Source organism: Dryobates pubescens, chromosome 32 (assembly GCF_014839835.1).
Source record: "Dryobates pubescens isolate bDryPub1 chromosome 32, bDryPub1.pri, whole genome shotgun sequence".
NCBI classification, from domain to species: domain Eukaryota; kingdom Metazoa; phylum Chordata; class Aves; order Piciformes; family Picidae; genus Dryobates; species Dryobates pubescens.
The window spans coordinates 10627231-10648267 of NC_071643.1; the positions used below are offsets into that span (position 1 = coordinate 10627231).

General features: G+C 41.4%; 1 protein-coding gene across 1 annotated transcript in view; it reads right to left on the minus strand.

Moving 5' to 3' along the window:
* The window catches only part of LOC104298189 (2-phosphoxylose phosphatase 1-like), a 53680-nt gene that overhangs the window by 20444 nt on the left and 12199 nt on the right, over positions 1-21037 (minus strand). The window contains exon 2 of the mRNA XM_054175608.1: positions 13194-13325. Coding sequence (XP_054031583.1) covers positions 13194-13272 — 79 coding nt within the window. The 5' untranslated portion in view covers positions 13273-13325. The remainder of the gene's footprint in view (positions 1-13193; positions 13326-21037) is intronic.

The window sequence follows — 21037 nt, forward strand, 5'->3', positions numbered from 1 at the left end:
CTTAGAGTGTGATTTCTCTACAATGCTTCAACCTAACAATAGCATGGGTTTCCAGGTGACATGGGTACAGCTTGCAGTTAGGCAGTAGAGGTAGCCACTTCCCTTCTTCTACTGTATACTTTAAAATGTCATCAAACCAAAGGCCTGAAAATGGATGACCCAAAGCACAAGTTCATAGACTTCATTACAGAAGACGTGAGCAGGAATTTCCAACCTCACAGTATTCACTGTCAAATGGAAGCAAACAGTCAATGGAGATTAGAGGTCCCTTCCTCTGAGTTTCCCAGAGTTTGCAAACATCCAGCACTAGTGGTGAGACGTGCCCAGACACACAAATCTATTTGATATACATCCCGTTTCTGGGTTGCTGCTGCTGTTCTTCCTTCTGTAAGACAGATCACAGCAACTGAGAATTTTTATGAAGTCTGTTGACTTACAGCACAACCCTATTGCCAGCACCTCATGCTTCAAGTTCTAAGACTTTAAAAATATTCATGGAAAGTATTTAAAAGTGTAGTAATCACATAGCAGACACCATTGAATAAAAGCTGTTTTCAAGAAGCACTTCCAAACAAAAGCTCTGCCAAGCACTTGCTATAGCAGCCTTGAATACATGTACCTCAGACTGCAGAAGCACAGATTACAGCACTAGCCTTCACTATGGCATATTCTGACACCAGAAGTAACAGCCCACTAGAATAGTTCTATTGATCCTATCAAGTAAACACAGACATCTCCCTCCCTACAGCAAAAATATCAATTACTCTGGGAGATGAGGAATGCAGCAGCAGACATGTGGAACAGAACATCATATTTTCAATTCTTACATATAAACCTGTCAACAGAAATTGATTGAATTCACAGAGTTGTTGTTTGGGTTTTTTTCCACTTTGATGCACTGATCCTGGTAGGGTGAATTTCTGCATTACCTGGTTCAACGTTGGAAAAGCACTGCTTTTACAATTCTCCTCTTCAGTGCTACATCTTCCGTTCCAAAGTGACAACACAGAGTTCCAGCTCCTTCCCAAATAACTCTTTGTGATTTCATGCAGACAAGAGGTGAATTTCCCTTTTTTTTTTTTTTTTTTAATTTTTTACTCTTTTAGATCTCACTATTACTCATCTTAGAGTGAAGATAAAATGAACACTCTTACTGGTTTGCCTGCTACATTTTCATTTGTAACCTGAGGAAAATGATTGGTCTAGGGCTGAGATGGACCTGTCTACTGGATATAAGAAATTTAAATAAAGGATGCCTAAATTTTTCTATTTTTCATTATTTTTTTCTCATTCTGTAAGTTTTGATAAATTTTTGTTGTTTTTGTTTGCTAAGTTTTGTTTGCAATAGTTTCTTGGTATGACAGGGCAAATCTTCCCCGAGAAGTCCGAGTTGCTTTTAATTATTTAAATAAACATTCTGTCTCACTGTTTAAAGTCTAGGAAAAATAGTAGCAGGCAGAAAACAAATGCAGGAAAGCAAGGTGGTTGCAGATGTACCTCAGCTAATCTAATGGAAGTCAGATATGACTGAGGGGGAACGCGTGTGAGCACTGAAGTGTTTTTAACACGTGTGGGTTTAGGAAACCCACATTTATACTGGGCTATGAAGGGGAAAAGAACAAATCAAAGATTTCACAACGTTCTCCTGCCATGCACGAGCTCAAATACCAGACAAACTAAATTTTAGTTGGGGGAGAAAAAAAAGTTAAAATCACACAATCATAGAACTGTTTGGGTTGGAAAGGACTTTTAAAAGTCATATAGACCCTTGCAGTTAGCAGGGACATCTTCAAATAGAGCAGATTGCTCAGAGCCTCATCCAATCTCACCTTGAATGTTTCCAGGGATGGGGCATCCATCACCTCTCTGGGCAACCTCTGACAGTGTTTCACCACCCTCAGCATACAAAATTTCTTCCTTATCACTAATCTGAACATCCCACTTGAATTTAAAACCATGACTCCCTTTTACATCACAACAGGCCCTGCAAAAAGTCTAACACCATCTTATACCACCCGCCCCAAAAGGCTGCAATAAGGTCTCCCCAGAGCCTTCTCTTCTCCAGGATGAACAACTCCAACTTCCTCAGCCTGTCCTCACAGAAAAGGTGTTCCGTCCCTATGATCATTTCTGTGGCCTCCTCTGGATGTGCTCTAACAGGTTCATCACCTTCCATAGCTGCACAACGTACTCCTCATGAGGGCTCACCAAAGCAGAGGGGCAAAATCCTCTTCTTCAAAAGGCTGGCCACAAAATTGAAGTCTATTCATATGCCTTAGTATGAGCTTTCACAATACAGTTTCTTCTTTCTCCCCACAACAGTCATAATATGATTGTAGCTGCAAATTTCAAGTACATCTTAACTGAACTAATCAATATTGATGTAAATTTACTGCCTGAAATCCAACCAAAACTTGTATTTCAGTCTGACGCTGAGTTTTCAGCCTTCTGCTTTACAGATTCCCCAAGTTTTCTACCCAAATTTCTCTCTCAACACTTTAGAACTACTATAAACTTGCTGCTCTTTCTTACAGACTTGAACAGAACTTGCCTAATCCCCTACCCCTTCCCACAAGTGGGTCAAGGCCTATTTGTCTGCCTGTTTTCTAGATGACAAGTTGAGAGCTTTAAAGTCCTGGGGCCACTGCAAATGTAGCCTTTCGCTATAGCTTGCAGGTGTGACCCAGAGCCTTGTTCCTTACCAGACTCAAGGGGAAAGGCCAGCTTGCCTTGTCCCAGCTTGCCTTGTCTGTGTGTTTATGTTCAAAACCAAATAGAACTACACACAACCACCATGCATGGTAGCTCTGCCAGGTTTGAACAACTCAGACCAGGATTTCTGAGCACAAGTTTCTCATTTCCAGTTGCATTTGCTGCACCTTGCTCTTTTTCTGGGTTTTGGTGTTTTTTTTACCGTGTCCCAATCTGACTTACACAAGGAAAATCAGTATTAAGAAAAATCTTTTGTGCATCAAAGCACAACATGGCAGACCTTGTAGTGTTATGGTTTTGAAGCCAAATTTAAATCAAACACATGAAAATATACAATGGGTGCTTTTATTTATTGAGTCCAGATGTAGCTCTGAAAAGAGCTTTATAGTTTTAGATGTCCCCCCCATCGAGTGTTTTTCAGTTGACAGTTCAGAAGGGCATATGGCACTGCTTAAATAGCTTCCAGGATTTTCAGCTTGACAGCAACAACACAGCAATGCTGAGTACAAATCTGAGCTTTTCCCAGTTTGAGAGAAGACAGCCATTGCCCACTTCTCCCAGAGGCAAAATTACTCTCTGCACTTAGTTTTATTTTCCTCTGTGCCGAAACTCTACATTATTTAACATGGAAAAAAAATATTTTTCCATCAATTAAATGCACTCCTTTTCTTAAATAAAATGTGTATGCACAACAAAGCTTTTCCTTACCAGCTTCTCCCTAAATGCCTCACTGTTTGGCTCTCCAGTAGATTTGAAAGGGATGGAGGAGGCGCCTGCTAGACATCCAGACAAGCAAACAGATTTCCTGCTCTATAAACAAGTGACAAGATGCAAAAAAAGCCTCACCACTGCTTACGATGAAGCAGTTATGTTGGTCCCTTGCCTACCACAGGCTTGCTAGGATTCACAAATAAGAAGTGTTACATAAACTGCACCATGATGCTATAAATGAAGTCCTTCCTATTGGTGTATCTGCCTGACAGCCACATCTCATCAGGCTGTGAGATGACTTCAGTTATGTGAGTGTGACTGAGTACTGGACCAGGCTAACCAGAGAGGTTGTGAGGTCTCTTTCTCCCTAGGGATTCCAAACTCGCCAGTTCTGGGTGACCCTGCTTTAGCACAGGGGGTTGGACTAGGCGATCTCCAGAGGCTTCCTCCACCCCCCATCACTCTGATATCAAATCAGTGTCCTAAGGGCCACCAGGAGGAGGACTGGTAGTGGCTGAGGACCAGACATACAAAGCTTTAAGCATACAAAGTAGTGGGTTTTATGGCCTGAAACCATGGATTTTATAAATACAGTGGATCCAGCCATTGTTACTTATCTGGCATGATTTGTGAGCACTACAATAAGATTTTAAAGCTATGTCCTGCTTCTGTCTACACAACTCAGCAACTGGTAAATGAACTAATCCATCCAAACTGGCCTGGAAGAGATTTTCTAAACAGCTTTTATCAGCTGTGTCCAGAAACTGTTGGCAAATCGTCCCATTTCCATAGTATTGTCTCCAAATGAAGGTCAGCATGAAAAGGTAGCTGCAGGACACAATAAAGCAAATGCCACTGCCATAATTTGCAATGCGGTGACCTTTGTTTTTAGCTTTTGTCCTGTATATTTTTTGTATCTCACAAATACTGGAGTGGGAAGCTCTGCAGCAGTGACTACATCATGACTGAAAAGAGACACTTGGCAAATTTCACATGTGATTTGAACACAAACATAGAGGCCAACTACACTAAGTGTTCAACACAGTAGAAGAAACATGGCAAGAAGTATTTTCTCAGGAACATGGACTGCAAATCCTCTGGCTTCAGTGATCTATTCATCCACAGCAGCTGAGAATGATACCAAAACATGCCTCATACAGCAGAGTTCAAGACAATCCAACAGTTGCTCCTGTTCGGTTATCTAGCAGTCTACAGCAAACACTTCACATTTTGGATGAGGACTCTCTGCTGCTGGAACATGCACACCCTCCTCTGCTTACTTCAAGGAATTCACTAACACTTGCTTCTCAAATGGATATGAAAAGGAAATGTGTAAAATTGTTTTCCATCACTCCAGATTTCTTTTTTTTTTTTTTTCCCCTTTAACAGACTAAATAATAGAAACAATCATCTAGAGCCTCAGGTGCATGTCATTGCCTCTTTTCCTTAGGACTGTCCTTAGCATCCCAAAATACTCAGAATGGCTTCTGAAATTCAAGTCAAAATAGAAATCAGACAATACATAGGTAAACCCAAAGAAATTAAAGGACTTAAAAGCAGACTTTTTGCTGTGCTCACTGTTGTCCCTCTGGTTTCCAAACACCAAGCCAGCAGCTTTTTGAGCTGTAACAAGTTCTGTACATCTGCTCACTGATAAAAGCATATTTCTGTCACCTCTTCACAGACCTACTTTCTGCACTGCTCAGCACTATCTGTGTGCCTGGGTCAGGCACAATAATCTTTCTCCTCTCAAAGGACCACTACCCAGAAGGCAGGAAACCCCACCCTGTCGACGGCTCAGCCATAGCCTGAGCGAAGGCCCAGGACACAAACTGTTTAATATGTTAATGTCATCAGTCAGACACAATCCACAGACATCTGGCACTTCTCTACATCAGTGTCCTTCCAAGATAAAAAGCCTTACAAATTCAAATCAATATTTTAACTACTGCATTAAATTAGCACCTTTCTGTTTCACATCTAATCCCAACTGTTTTCTGTCCTCAAACTGACCTGCCTGGGGAAGTGATCTCAACACCATATGCCACTGCTTACCCAAGCCAAGCCAGCTCACTTGTTTGTCCTTGTCAATACCAGGGCACAGAAATCTGCTAGGCATTTGCTAGCAGCAACCTCCTAACCAACGTATTTAATACAGTACAGCCAGGCAGATTTTTGTGCTGGGAACGGCAGACATAGTCATTGATCTCCAAAATTCAGAACAGCGTTCTCTGAATCAGAGACATACTGGTACCTTCAGGACACCTGCCACAAGCCAGCTTGGAGGAAGATGGTCAATTTTATTTCTCGTCTTCATCCAGTATTAATGAACACAGTTGGCAAACCCAAAAATCACAGCATGTACCCAGCGTTTCCTTCTCTTTTAAGCCAAGAATCTCATAAAAATCATAAAGGAAGATCACTTCCACTTTCAAAGACTCCATAATTCACTGCAGCAAGTCCACAAAAGCCTCAGTCTCTTAAAAACAAACTACTTAGACCCCATCTCATTAACAAATAAACCACAATGCCATTTAGTGTGTGCAAGCATTGCTTTTCTCTCAGTGAATGAGCTTTGAAAATTCAAAAGGGAAGCAACTTCAGGAGCAGAGATTACTCTTACTCATTAAAAAAAAAAAAAAAGCAGTAATACACTGCCTGCAGGCATTAGTATCTTCAAAATCAGTACAGCTTAAGAAACATTATTAATCACAGAAGATGCACAAGCTCGAGAACACACAATAAATTTGTCAAAAATCTTCACAGTCAAATGATGAGGCACTTTGGATCGAGCACATCACTACATCGTTTCAGCAATGAAAGCCCAGCATGAGCACAGACAAAAGAACAGAACTGCCTGGAAGATAAATTGCAAGAGGAATTAAGAGGACTAAGAAGAAACATGAACAATAACTATCTGGAGAATGTTAAGTATATCTGAAAGGGATACATATGGGAGAGGTAGCACATCCATAAAAACAATGGTTTTCAACTCAATTTGCAGAACACAGCAGAGATTAAGGAAGGTGCAATGCACGGGTCAGAAAAACAAACCGAGCATCAAACCTCAAGTTGAAGTAGTCATCCACGCTTCCCTGAAGACTGCACAATAGGAACTCCAGTGCATTATCAGAGAATTACAGAACAGTCTGGGTTGAAAGGGACTTTGAATACCATCTACTTCCAATCCCCCTGCCATGGGCAGCGACACCTTCCACTAGACCAGGCTGCTCAAAGCCCCGTCCAACCTGACCTCAAACAATTCCAGGGATGGGCCAGGTTGGATGGCCTTTGAGCAATCTGATTCTACCCACTGATTTTAAGATAGTTCTCACAGTACTTTCCAGCTTATACTCTGTGTCTGCACTCTGAACAAGGAAGGAAGAGAGATTTGGGTCAGGACATTCTTCTGATGAAGATGCAGAACACAAACCTCAAACAAAGGACAGCAAAGCATTAAGGTATGATGAATCCATTTGCAAATAATAGCTCAACTGGTTTTTTTTCTTCTCCTACTGAGAATATTTATTTTTCTCTTGTTATTTACTATCCATTCAATATTCAAACAATTAAGGACAGACACATGTCCATGAGACAGTCCCTACAAGAGGTCATTGACCCTTTCACATGTTTAAAATCACTACAATTATTAAAAGACCAAAGGACACATTTCAACCCTTTCAAAGTTCCTTGCAGGTATTAGGACCAAAAATTGAGTCCAATTTTGAAAGAAATGATGTTAAAATGCTTATTTTTCAGCCTTGTTTCCCTCCCTCTATAATTTAACCCAACACTGCATTAATGATTTGCAGTACACTAGTAACTTGCTATTGGGTTTTGTGAAGCATTAGGCTTTATTTACAGGAGACTTCAAACATATGTTTTAACAACACTTATTCATCTCTGCTTAAATGCAGTTCAAGCATGATGTGTGAAGCCAAAACATGTATTTAAAGAAGACTCATGAAGCTGAGTAGCCTGCCAATCATCTTCATCCTGTCAGAAGCAGCTTACCCTGACCTATATTGGAAGCACGTATTTTTAAAATGATTGCTCTGTTTTTTGTGGGAGAAACTAAGACTATCCTCTAGTAGCATTCTCAAGCATTCAATGTGTTTCCTCCCTCCTCGGGGATTAGTTTCTGGACTGGCACATCATAACACCTCTCTGAGAGTCAAAGAGAAGTCATTTAAATCTCCAGTTACAACATCAAAAAGAAAATCTTCAACCAAAATCTGTGTATTTACAGCTAATTTTCTTCATTCACTAGCAAAATGTACACAGCCTTGGATATATTATTTGTGGATTGTTTCTCCCTTTAATCTTAAATTCAGATTAAATTAGTACTTTCAAGAAACCCAGAGAGACTTCTCGTTAAAGGAAAATCTGCCATGGCTATGAGCTTGAAGGCAAAACTCAGGGAGAGAAATATCTGGTCTCCTTTTAATTTTGTATGCTGGTAGCACATGTCAAAAACAAGTTCCCTGAATTAAGAACATTGAAGTTGTGGCTTTTAAAATATAGGCAGTTGTATAAATCAGCAAAATGCAACACTATTTTTTCTTCCACTGAAGAGATACTATTAGAATATGAAACACAAGTAGTTACTGTGTGTTGGTAAGGAGCAGCAAGAGATGGTAAGGCATTCATCTTGGAAAGATGTCAGGGATACGTATCCTGTCCAGAAACAACCAGATTTTATTATATTTTCCTGAATACTTTGGGGTTTTTCCCTCCTTCTCCTTCAGAAATTAAGTTCTGGAAAAATCCAGCTCCTCCATGTTTCTCCACATACTTCACATATCCCAGCTCCTCTCAGCACCTACCAGGCAGTCTTTGGGTGAGAGACTGTGGGTGCAGCTCACAACCTCATTCTGCTTTGGGTGGAGATGGGGGACAGTGGCAGCTCTGCAGTGCCACCGCTACAAGTTAAGGAAGCACACAGAGTGCTTTGGGTTGGAAGGGCCCTTTATAGGTTATCCAAGCCCCCTGCATTAGGCAAGGCCATCTTCAACTAGAGAAGGTTGCTCAGAGCCCCCTGCAACCTCACAAGGACTGGTTTCAGGGATGAGCATCTACCAACTCTCTGGGCAACCTGGGCCAGTATTTCTTCCTTATATCTAGTCTGAATCTCCCCTCTTTTTTACATCCTGCTTTGCAAATGGAAGGGCTGAACAGGGATGCTGCACCTCCTTGGCCTTCACCTCTGTTCCCACCTGTGACTCCCTATTCAACATCTCTCACTGGCTCACACTCCCCCAGACCATTCCAACAGCTGCTGGGCTTTGGAGTGAGGAAATGAAGCGAGCAGCAGCAAGGACACCAAGCTCAGCCCCAAATGTTTCAAGTGCTGTTCTGGTACAGCTGTATTGGGTCACCAAGCGGGCATGTGAGCAGCATAATCACAGAAGAGGGGAGAGGGTTATTAAAGCAAAGAGGGTTGTAATAGAGGGGCTGGGCTGCAACATAGCAGTCACCTCCTACAGGCAACACCCTGGCAGGGCTGCACACAGTTCTTGCCATCCATGTGAAACAGGAACTGCCTGCAGCACTGAAGCCAATAAAATAAAACTCAAATGCTTTTCCTTGTGGAGAATCCCGATTTCTGTTTCCTATGACTCATCTGCAAAAATCAAAACCTCCAGTGCTAAACAAGATGACAGAAGTAGAGGGAAATTATTACTGAAAAGGCAAAATGTCATCTCTAGACATGTTGAAATGCCAACACCTAAGCCTAAAACATCAAGGCAGAGAAAGTAATTAAAAGGAAAAAAAAAACCAACCACCCTCCCTGCACTTTATATGAGAATCACAGAATGGTGAGGGTTGGAAGGGACCTCAGGAGATCATCTAGTCCAACACCCCTGCCAAAGCAGGGTCATCCAAAGCAGCTTGCCCAGGATCAGTGTCCAGTCAAATTTGGTATCTCTCCGGAGAGGGAGCCTCCACAACCTCTCTGGGCAGGCTGGTCCAGTATTCTAGCACCCTCACAAGAAGGAACATTTTTCCTTCTGTTTAGGTGGGAGTTTCATGTGTTCCAGTTTGTGCTCACTGTCCCTTGTCTTGTCATTGGACACCACTGAAAAGTTTCTGGCCCCACCCTCTCACTTCTGGTCCTTTAGGTATTTATCAGGATTGGTAAGATCCCCTCTCAATCTTCTCTTCTCCAAGCTGAACAACCCCAGGTCTTTCAGCCTCTCCTCATCAGAGAGCTGCTCCAACAAGCACCCAGCCAGGGTAGCACAGGTGTCACCCTAAAAAGCACTGGCAGATATCAAAATTCAGACAAAGGGTGAGACACTGACCAAACACTCAAGGCTTTTAGAGGTAACAACTTCAAACCATTTGCTTCATATGCAGGATCTGCCCGAGAGCCAGGACTTCTCAGTTCTGCAAGTGCCTGAGACAAGCAGGCTCTAAAGGAAAGGTTCTTATCTGTACGAGAGCTAAATATTGAGGTGAAAGAGCTGCTTTCCCGCTATAGTTTTAATCCTCTTCCGTTGTTTCTTCCAGTAAACAGAAATAAAATAAAAAATAAAACTAAAATAAACAAAAGGTTTGTTGGTTGAAAAAATATTTACATGAATTCAATTACAAAATAAACATCCACTGCCAAGTAAAGCTTAGGGATTATACATGGTATCTTAACCACTAACTTCGACATTTCCTTTCCGTTTGGTTTGTTCAAGGTAGCTTCAAAGATAAATAGTTGAGGCATCCTGAGGAAACCCATTTCCAGGCTTCCACAGGCAGTCACAGCTGTTCTAACGTATCAGAATCTCTGTGCTTGGCCAGTAATTGGGTTCTCCTACACGACACCAATTTTAAGGGGAGAAAAGCAAGCAGCTCTTCAGGCATACTTGCAACCTCCTGTTCCCAAGCTGATCTACCTGGGCTAACAAACCTAATTAACATTGACAGGGACCTAAATTATACCTTTTCTCCTCAGCATGAAGCTACAGGACCATAGCCAGATTGTGACACAACCCTTATAACACACTTGGATCTAGCTGCGTTGCCATCCACCATCCCTGTGCTACGGAACTCCCTCAACCACTGCATTTGCAATCCCTTTGGCACTTTATATAGCACAGAGCAGGAAGGAATACCCCAACCGATGCAGCCTTTTTCTCTGACAAAAAAAGTATCCCAGCCTGCATTTGCACAGAAGTAAACTGCCAAGCTTTACCCATCGCAGATATTTAGTGACAAAAATACAGTCTAGCACAGGTCATTCTTCCATACTGATATTTTTTTCTGACAAAGCAAAATCCTGAAGTATTTTAAAGCCAAAACCAAAATAATTTCATTTTCAAACAGTCTGACTGAAAAGTCCATCAAAACCAGCTCTCCTTTTCTTTTTAATACTGAAGTTTTAAATCATTTTAGAACCATGACCATTTACAAAAACAATGAGGGCAGGAAAGTAAAACCATGTGTGGAGTGAGAAAAATATTTCTCTACTCTTTTCCACAGATCTGGCCCCAGACATGAAACAAGGGTAACAAAGACAAATCTCAATAGAACTTTAATCTGCCAGTCATATTTGGTTTGGAAGTCAAGCAGTCACCCCGCCCAAAGGGTTTCCCTGAATAAAAATTCTCATCACTATGATTATCCACCACAGTCATCACAGTCTGCTTTCAGTCAGCAGTAGAACATATTGGGTGTTTCAGCTTTTAGAACTGCCATTTTTCTATACTATTTAAAAATCAAAACACGTACGAAACCAGGAGGCATTTGCCACTGAAGAGTTTCCCTCTTTTGCTGATCTGTTCCAGGTTTCACACTGTATGGTTTATATACAGCCAAACTGAACTTGAGAACACATGTTAAAACCAATTGGGAACTATAATTTGGAGAAGACTGAAAATTTACAGCTATCTTTTATTTGAAAACAGCTCATCAAGCATTTGTAGACTCTCTAACTCAATTTTGCAGGTAGCACATTGTCTTGTGGTTGGAGGAGAAAAACTGGTTTGGGCTTAAAAATTTGGGTTTGGTTTTTAAATTCTCAAAACTTCAGCTGGTTTCTATAATAGTTTTAACTGGTGATAGGAGATCTTTGCTTTGGAAATGGTCTTTGGTCTGAGTTTGAAACAGTCTCTACAAGCTGAAGCAGGGAGAAGTTTAAATATCAGGCTACGTCTATAGCAAACTATTTGTTTCCTGCCACCCTGTATTGCAGTTCTTGCCAGGTAAAGCTTGCTGTACATATTTTGGTATTGGCACTAAGCTTCATGATGGCTGCTTGCTGGAGCCTAAGTGCTTTTTAAAGCACCCCTCAAATATCTATCTCCTGGAATCCCTCCTGCAAAAATGTTATCTTCTAATTAAGTGGAAAGCAACTTCCTCTAGCAATGAAATGTGATTCATTTTCCTATATGCCCACCTCTTCATCTCTAAATAAAGCTTTCCGCCTGTACACAATTCATGACCAAACATATAATGCCAAGGCTAGAGTCATAAAGAGCCTAATGAGCAAAACAAGCTGCAATCAGACCCACTGGCATGTACCCACAGGAGGCTGAAAAAGCAGTTGCTGTTTATTTTATACTATGCAAAAAAAGGCACAGACCAGAAGGATCAAGCTCTTACATTAAACCACGATGCAAGACAACAACAAAGAATCATAGAATGGTTTAGGGTGAAGGGACCTTAAAGATAATCTAGTTCCATGCTCCCTGACATGAGCAGGGACACATCCCACATCCACAGCCTCTCTGGGCAATCTGTTCCAGTGCCTCACCACTGATGTCTAATCTAAATCTGACTTCCAGTTTGAAGCCATTACCACTCACCCCATTACTTTGTAAAACAGAGACCATCAGGAGCTACCCTGGAAGCCCCATTCAAATACTGAAGGCCACAATGAGGTTTTCTGGGAGCCTTCTCCAGTCTGAACAATCCCAACTCTCTTATCCTGTCTTCATAGGAGATGTGCTCCAGCCCTCTGATCATCTTCGTGGCCTCCTCTGGTCCCACTCGAACAGTTCCACGTCTCTCATATGTTGAGGGCTCCAGAACTGAACTGCTGTCACACACTGTGTTTTTCCTGACATTCTAACAGCAATTAATAGCATCAGCACGTATTAGCTTTACAAACAACTCACTTTATCGCACAAATATTATCATCCATGAGCCAGGCGATGAGCTATCATATAGCACAATGCTAATTTGCCAACAGACAATAACCTGAATCCAGCACCACTTTCCTGTGCAGTTATCAGTAAATGACAGCCGTCTGGACTGACTCATGATACAGTGATCTGAAGAACAACATAACTTATCTTTTCTTAAAGAAACCAGCCACTTATGATGAGCCAATTCAACTATTTAAAGTTTCCTAACATGAGGGTACAAACAGGGAGAAGTTCCAACACTCAACCCTCTCACAGCAGTTCTCTCAATCCCAGGCAGTCTGATGCAATGTGAAATAGGAATTGCAGCAGTTTTGACTCAGATGTGTTTTGTCTGCTTTCATGGAAGAATTTAACCACATTCAGTTACTTAATTGCAGTATAAAATGAAGTGTGGTGGGTTTTTTTTCTGAGACAGCCTGAATTCAAATGTCTCTGGAGTGTGGGGTTCCTGTATGGCACACAAAATTGTTTTTAGTCCTACATTTATTTTCCTATTTTTGAAAACAAAACCAAACCCCCCAAATATTTAACTACAGAAAGAACGTCTGAGCAACGCGTTAGGCACAGCTAATTCTAAATACACCTACAGACCGCTACATGTAGAAAAGCAAAGGGGAGGACACTTACAGAATTGCAGACTGAGGCTCAGAAAGGCTAATAAGGCTGCCAAAGCCAGCAAGATCAGAAAGCGGTTTCGGAAAAGCATTATTATTTGTTCTGCTTCCTCTTCATGGTTTCATCTTCATATATCAACAGTGCCTGCAAACAACAAAACCTTGGTGAATATACTTCAGATGTGGCAGCTCTAGCACAGAAAACTTGACAAGTTATTTTTTAAAGGCAAAAATGTGAAACAATTCAATTTGGCAGCAACACTATCAATAAATTGCCCTCACTCTACTGATGAGAGAAACTCTATTTCCACAAGTAAATTTTAAAAAAATAAATAAATGGCCATTTCCCTTAAAATTAAGCTTTTTTCCTTCTGCTAATACGGGGTTAATGCTCATGTCATAACATGGTCAACAGTTCATTAACAAAAGCCTCTTGTTCCTGTGCAGAGCAAACCGTAACAAAAACATTACTTAAGGGCTCTCAAGAGCAATTTGGTAAATCATCCCTAGAAACAAAATAATCCCATGACACATTTAATCAGTTCACACACACACACTTTTAAATGCAGGTTAAAAGTTGGTTTCTCTACCTAGTGGCCCTTTTACTGATGAAGGGTAAGAAAAATTTACCAATGTCATTATGCAGAGAATGGAAAAGTATACTGTTTTAAGATTAACACATGGAATAGTTCTGTGTAACAATATTTTTAGGCAACTGTTTTGATGAGGATGAGGATCAGAACAGTATTTTTAAATCAACAATATTTAAATTTTAAAAAAGACAGACAAAAATACCCCAGCCCTCTCCTGAAAATACCCAGACAAGCAGCACAATCAGTCAAAACCACACTTTTCCTTGTAGAATCACTTCCCGAGGTGTGTGAAATTGCCAAAGCGCCCTGTTTTCACAGATGTCCATTTTCCACTGGAAAACAGCTCTATGCAGAGGGTGGGTGGCAGGGGGGTGAGGGGGTTGCTTTCACACACATTCTTTTTGTCAAAAAAAACAGCTGCTGTTAGATGCCAAGAGATGCCTTTTCCCAGTGCTGACAGCATGTTGCAGGAAATTGGTAAATCTTGAAAAGAATCTTCTGAGATTCCCAGATCCTTTGAACTTCGCTCTATGATGCACATCTAAAACACATCCACAGAAAATAACCTTTTCCCCGCCACCCCCACCATTTCGTTTTGCCCCAGCACTTATTTGCTCACCAGAAGTGAGCTCTCTTGCTTCCTTCCTGCTTGTGAGAATGAAAAGGCTTACGTAGGCATGTAATTAACATGCATTTATCATAACTCTTCTGTACTGCAGAAAATATCCATCTTTTTCTAGATTTTAATCTCTGCCCCTGAGAACTGATAAGCCATGTAAAAATCTCAGTCCCAAAATTCTGATTTTTCTCTTCCCCAATTAATTTTCTCATTAGTATTTGAAAATGGCTCATGAATCACTTAACATATTTTATCTATTGTGGTCAGTCATCAGAAGAGTTGTGGGATCTACAAGTTGGCCCAAGCAAAGACCCAGAGTGTAAGTGTTGATATTCCAGAAACTAAGGCAGTGGGACCTACAGTAAGTGAAAGGAATTATGCATGTGTTTTGCAAGACTGAGGTCTTTCCATCTGATTTTACTTGGAGACTTACCTTTACAGCTGCTGGAGACAGTGGAAAAATGGAAAGAACTAGCAATGCTGAGAAGCAAGAAACCAGAGCTATTACAGCGTTTTTCCAAAATGCCAATAGCACCATAAATGGCATGTGCAGGAAGTAATAAAATTAAGATAAAAGAAGAGAAACAGAAGGGATGATTTGAACAGTCTCAGTGCCACAAAATCATAGCTCAGCCTGGAACATCTTAGGGAAGAAGTACGCTGAAACTAAACTGAACAAAACCACTGAAACCAAACAAAGCTGAAGGGCAGAAAGTAGAAAGATTAGTGTATACAAAACATTATAGAGAGAGAATAAGGCAGTTTAACCAGACAGATGGAAGAACAGAAGGGAAACCACAGGAAAAAGCAAAATTAGACTTAGCAGGCAGGAGAAGGTAAAAATCTATTCAAAAACTCCTGGGAACAAGAGGTCTTGAGCATAATCTACACTCATTAATACTACTGCTGCATTAAAAAGTTGCCACAATAAAGGAAAAAGGGCAAGACTGGAAAAAAAGGAGCTTATACACACCTCAGATCAGCAAAATGTTTCAGAAAAAAAGCTTCATTCATCTTAAAGCTTAATTGCAAGCTCTGAAGTTGAAAAACATTCAGTTTAAAATGCAACATTCAAGAAATTATAAAGAAGGTGGGATGATTTTTCTTTTAAATATACTTTGGCCTGTTAATAAAAAAGTTGCACATTATGACAAATAGAACCAGCTCCTGTTGAGTAGCTGTAAAATAAAAGCCTGTCAATACAATCTGTCACCAGCTCCTACTTCATATCAAGCTACTGGGAATCAGGTGATGGTATGCAAGATGGAGTGCTGCAGCTTCTGCTCCTGTATTGACACATCAGAGACTCCCAGGGACAAGGGCAGGTAGCCAGCACTTATTCAGGGCAGGCAATACAAAAACCATTGTGAGCACTCATCGACGTGAGCACTTGTACACTAAAGAAGATAGAATTAAGCCAGGGCAGGGCTGGAAATAAAAAGCTAACCAACCTCATCTCCCCACAACATTATTCTTACATGGATCACAAAAAATCACAGCAAAACACGTTTTGGATCTTCAGAATATGCTACCACATTGCAAGAGGTTGCAGCGCACCTGCTGCTAACCTGACATTTACAGAACACTGATCTTTATCTATGTACGCTGCCCAGAGGCCAGAGTGCAGCTCACGTCCCAGCCTCACCATCTCCACGTTGTAAACTCTCGATACTCAAAGGTCAGCTCTATCACAACCGACACCACCACCTCACTGGTCTCCAGGTACAGGCCTTGGCTCTTTGCCTCAGAGGAAAGCAAGTAGCTACTGCATTTAAAAGCAAGTAAGCACCAAAACGCTGCAGAAGAAACAGAACTCAGCATTACAAGCAGCAAGTTTCTGGCAATGCCCTCTAACATGTCCTAGAAAAGCTGTGAATTTTGTTCATCCCCAAGAACAGGTCTTTTGCTCGTGACCAGAACAGCCTGAAGTTGCCCCAGGGGAAGTTTAGATTGGATTATCTGAAAAAATTTCTTCACTGAAAGCACTTGCACAGGCTGCCCAGGGAAGTGGTGGAGTCACCATCCCTGGAGGTATATAAAAGATGAGTAGGTGTGATGTTGATGGGCATAGTTTAGTGGTGGAGTTGGCAGTGTTGGGTTAATGGTTAGACCTGATGATCTTAAAAAAGGTCTTTTCCAAACAGATTCTGTGATTCTATAAATGCAGGAATTGATAGACCTACCAAACCACAAACTTACTGTAACTGACTGTCACTGCCTACATTTAGTCTGTGTCTGGGGCTAAACTACAGCAGTTGCCCTATGGCCCAGTGACCCCTCTGCAGTAGATACTGGAAAAGGAGAGGACCCTTATAGGTTGAAATGGAATAAAACTCAATGGAACAGTCAAGCTGATACCAATGTCAATAGAGAGTATACAATGTTATACTCAGTCCATCGAAGAAAGCAGCCCACAGAAGAAAGAGGCTCGGGGTCAGGAGGAGCCTGAGCAAGAGCAGAGGCCCAAGCAGGAAGCCCTCTTGTCCTCAGCAAGCTTCCCCTTTATGCTGAGCATGATGTTTATGGTCTGGGATACACCTGTAGCCAGCTCAGGTCAGCTGCTCTCGGTGACTCAGAACTGCTAACAGCCTGCAGACCACGCCTGGCCTGATTCTGTTGCAGCAAAACCAAGACAGAGACACACACAGCCGAGCCACTCTGAAGGACAGTCGTTACTAAAGCATCCTGTATCAAAATGCAGATAATGAAAGGCTGCTCCTGAGCCACCTTTTGCAGCATACTCGCCTACCCACAGACTTTTTCTTTTAAACAGGATCCAAAAGTTTCAGCTCATCAAAACACATCAGAATGACTCACAGCATTTAGAGCCCCCTCAGATCTCACCTCATCTCACAAGACGGTGCCAACACGTGCCAGTGTAAGGTGCCAGGCTATTGCACACTGACAAAAGGCCTGTGATTGCAGGCCAGGCCAGGGAGTCAGGACACTATAGCAAAGCCTCTGCTAGGCTCTTGGAAAAATCTGATCAAGCCATATTCTCCACTCCCGGCCGTTTCAGTGGAAAATTTTGTAACTCCCTAGCAATACCAGGAGAGTAGAACGGCTGCACAGAGCATGGGCTCAGCACGCAGCTCCCAGCAGACCAGCTGGCATGACTAACCTACTTTTTGTTGAGCAGTGGCTGAGTACTGCTCACATGGAACCTCCCCTCCGCGTCTCCTCCTCCTCTGCAAAATATAAAGATGACATTTTGTGCAGGGTTAACTAAACTCTTTGATTATTTTAACTCACACCCCAAAAATAACTTGATGTCAGTGCTTTTCAAAGTGCTTGTGTAGTTAGACAAGACACAAAACCATCCCTGCCAAACTTCTGGGCATTTGACTGATATTGCTACATCCTTTAAATCAGCCCTATCCATCTAGAATACAAACCTACTATCCAGCATGAAGCATAAGCACATTATTACACTGACTCACTATGACAGCCTAAATGAACTTACTTGATTAAAATAGCATGTCTACATAAATAATCAATAGTACTTTTCAAAGTCTGCCTCAATAAAAATCACTCTTTGTATCCTATACGGTACATCGAAATGACACTGCCTACTGAAACACTAACAAGCAAAAGTGGTCACCATGAAACAAGCGAACAGTAACAGTAAGTTTGCCTAAAAAGGAAGGTAGAATTAAGCCTGTACCTTGTTGTAATGTAACAACCCTTCTCCTACAGTAACTAACTATGTAACAAAGGCAGATAGAAATATATTTTGTAGCAAGAGCCTGAGAATGGGAAGAAGCACCCTGCAAACAACCTAAGCTGATTTGGAGTAGCATTCAGAGACAGTTTTAGAGTCACAGCAGAACACAAGGACTCACTTCCTAGTCTGACATCTGTACAATGCAGAGGAGAGTTTTTAATCGTAATTGCTTTTTGATGCATCTTTTAGCTTTTATCTACATCTGCAGGCTTATTTTCTGATAAAATCTATTTTGAAGACATTTGAAATAGTGACAGCTCCTGATACAATTATAATGAGGATTTCTGCCTTAAGTTTCATTTTAACTCATGATGCTGCATCAATTATTACCCAGCCATTTGGCAGCACACGACCAGGCAGGACATTTTTCATCTACTAAACCCTGCAAGTCCAGCATCCAGACATTCTCAGACAGCTAAAGAACTTCATACTCTTGTAATGAAAACTGTAGGAAACAAGTGTGTCAGCAAGTGGTGAAAGCCAAACCTTTTCTTTGGTGGTTCAAAGGATTTGCTTTTTTTGCTGCAGGAATGTGAAATAGCGGCTGGGATCTTGCGGTTATGACCGAATTGACCAGTGCTACAGAAACCTATGGCAAGCACCAGAAGAGAGAGTAAATGGGAACATTCAGCAGAACTAATTCCCTGGTCAGCACGACCTGCTTAGTTACTCATGCTTGTAATCATCACATTGAGAAAACCCTCACAAAAGCCCTGCAGCTAATGTCAGCAGTTTAAACTGGACACTTGATTCCTGTAGCACTGAAGTTGCATTTTGCATAACATCACGAAGTAACAAACATCTATGATGCTGTTAATCATAATTTTTCATCTTCCCCATCAGAAAGAAACAAGCATTCCTTTTTTTTTTTTTTTATTAAAGCATTTCTGAGAAATAGGTCACATCACTTGGTAAAAAAAAAAAAAAGGCAAAACACACACACACACCAGATCATCATTGAAAAAAAATTAATTTAAACCTGTTCAGTAATGGTACTCATGTTAGTCCACAGGAAACACAGACCCTGACTGTAAGTTCAAACAGGTCAGCAACCTCATTAAAAAAGTATGACGGTCAGGAAAGCAGTGGTAAATAAGGGCAGCATGTAAGTCATGAAGGGAAACAATAGGAAGCAGTACCTATTCAAGAAAGCATACCTCCAAGCTGATATGACTGAGAGGAGCCCTGCAGAGAAGGACTTGGGGTACTGGGTGGATGAAAAGCTGTAGAAGAGTTGGCAATGTGCACTTGCAACCCAGAAGCCAGCTGTACCCTGGGCTGCATCCCCAGAAGCATGGGTAGCAGATCATGGGAGAAGATTCTGGCTCCACTCTGGTTGAGACCCCACATGCAGTGCTGTACCCAGCTCTGAAGCCCCCAGCACAGGAAGTATGAGGACTTGTGGGGGCAGGTCCACAGGAGGCCACAGAAATGATTAAAGGGCTGGAACACCTCTCATATGAAGAAAGGCTGAGAGCTGGGATTGTTCTCCCTGAAGAGAAGGCTCCAAGGAGACCTTAACTGCAGCCTTTCAGTACTTAAAGACAGACTTTTTTATCAGGGCTTGTTGTGACAGAACAAGGGGTGATGGGTTTGAACTGAAAGAGGGGATATTTAGACTAGATACAAGGATGAATTTTTTTAATTTTTTTTTTTTTTTTTTTTAACACGGAGGGTGTGGACACACTGACAAAGGCTGCCCAGAGAGGTAGTAGGTGCCCCATCCCTGGAAACATTCCAGGTCAGGTTGGAGGGGGCTCTGATAAACCTGCTCTAATGGAAGATGCCGCTGCTGACAGCAGGGGGGGGACAGACCTTTAAGTGTCTCTTCCAACTCAAATGCTGATTCTGTTCTATGATTCTAAAAGGCTTTTCATGCCCCACATGGGCATGCTTATTGTCTAATGTAACTACAAAAAGAATCTGAATGCTAGGAAGCAGACAGAGAAGATGCTCCTTTGGTTGAGATACAACAGGTCTAAGAGTGGGCAGAACAAATAGTATGAGTCTTCATACAATATCTACTTACTAAGAGCATGAACGATTGATGACTGTGGTGAAGCCTTAAGTTTCTTAACAAATAAAACAAACACCTCTCAGAGTAGCCCTACATGTGATGACCATACAGATGTCCACACTTCTTTGCTTACTTTTTTTTTGCTGTTCTGGTCAAAAGTAAAGCTTAGCACCAGAACAAAAGACTTCTGACTTCATAACAAAGTGAGAAACTGAGCAGCAGAACTCAAAGTGTGAGCAGCAGACTACTGTACACAACAGTTGAACCACAGAGCATATTTTCAAATTACTTAACATTTTAGCATCCTAAAAAGTAACAACAAAGTTGGTAAAGGTTAATATATTTTAGTATTTAGACCATTAACATATCTGTATCTAGGTTTCTCTTTTCTCCCATTTCAAGTTTCTTCCTTATCAAGTCAGTTCTAAAATCCTCGTACCAGCCTGGCTGGTCTTGAGATGTGCAAAAGCTATTGAAAACAGCACAGCAGTATTGCCCAGCCCGCCAATGCAACCAAGAAAAGCTCTCACTTCATTAAAGCAAAGGGATCAAGCAGAGCTCAAACTCAAACAATTTTGTCCCTCCCTACAGCACTCATTACATTAACTGTGCAGCAAATTTACTGCTGGATTTAATAACTAAAGGTGAACAGTTGCTTGGCATTCTGAAGCGATGAAGAGAGCATTAGCCATACAGAAATGTGACAACACCTTGAAGATAATTCACTGTTCTTGAACTAAAAGGTTCACTTAACTCTGAGATTTCAAATCTCAAGGTATAAAAACAGTTAACACAGTGAACATTTTAATCTCCTCTTTCTCCTAGTCATCTTCCAGCACAACTGTCATGCAGTTTTAGGGTGCAAATTCTGGGAAAGCAAGCTTCAGAGGTTATAACCTCCGAT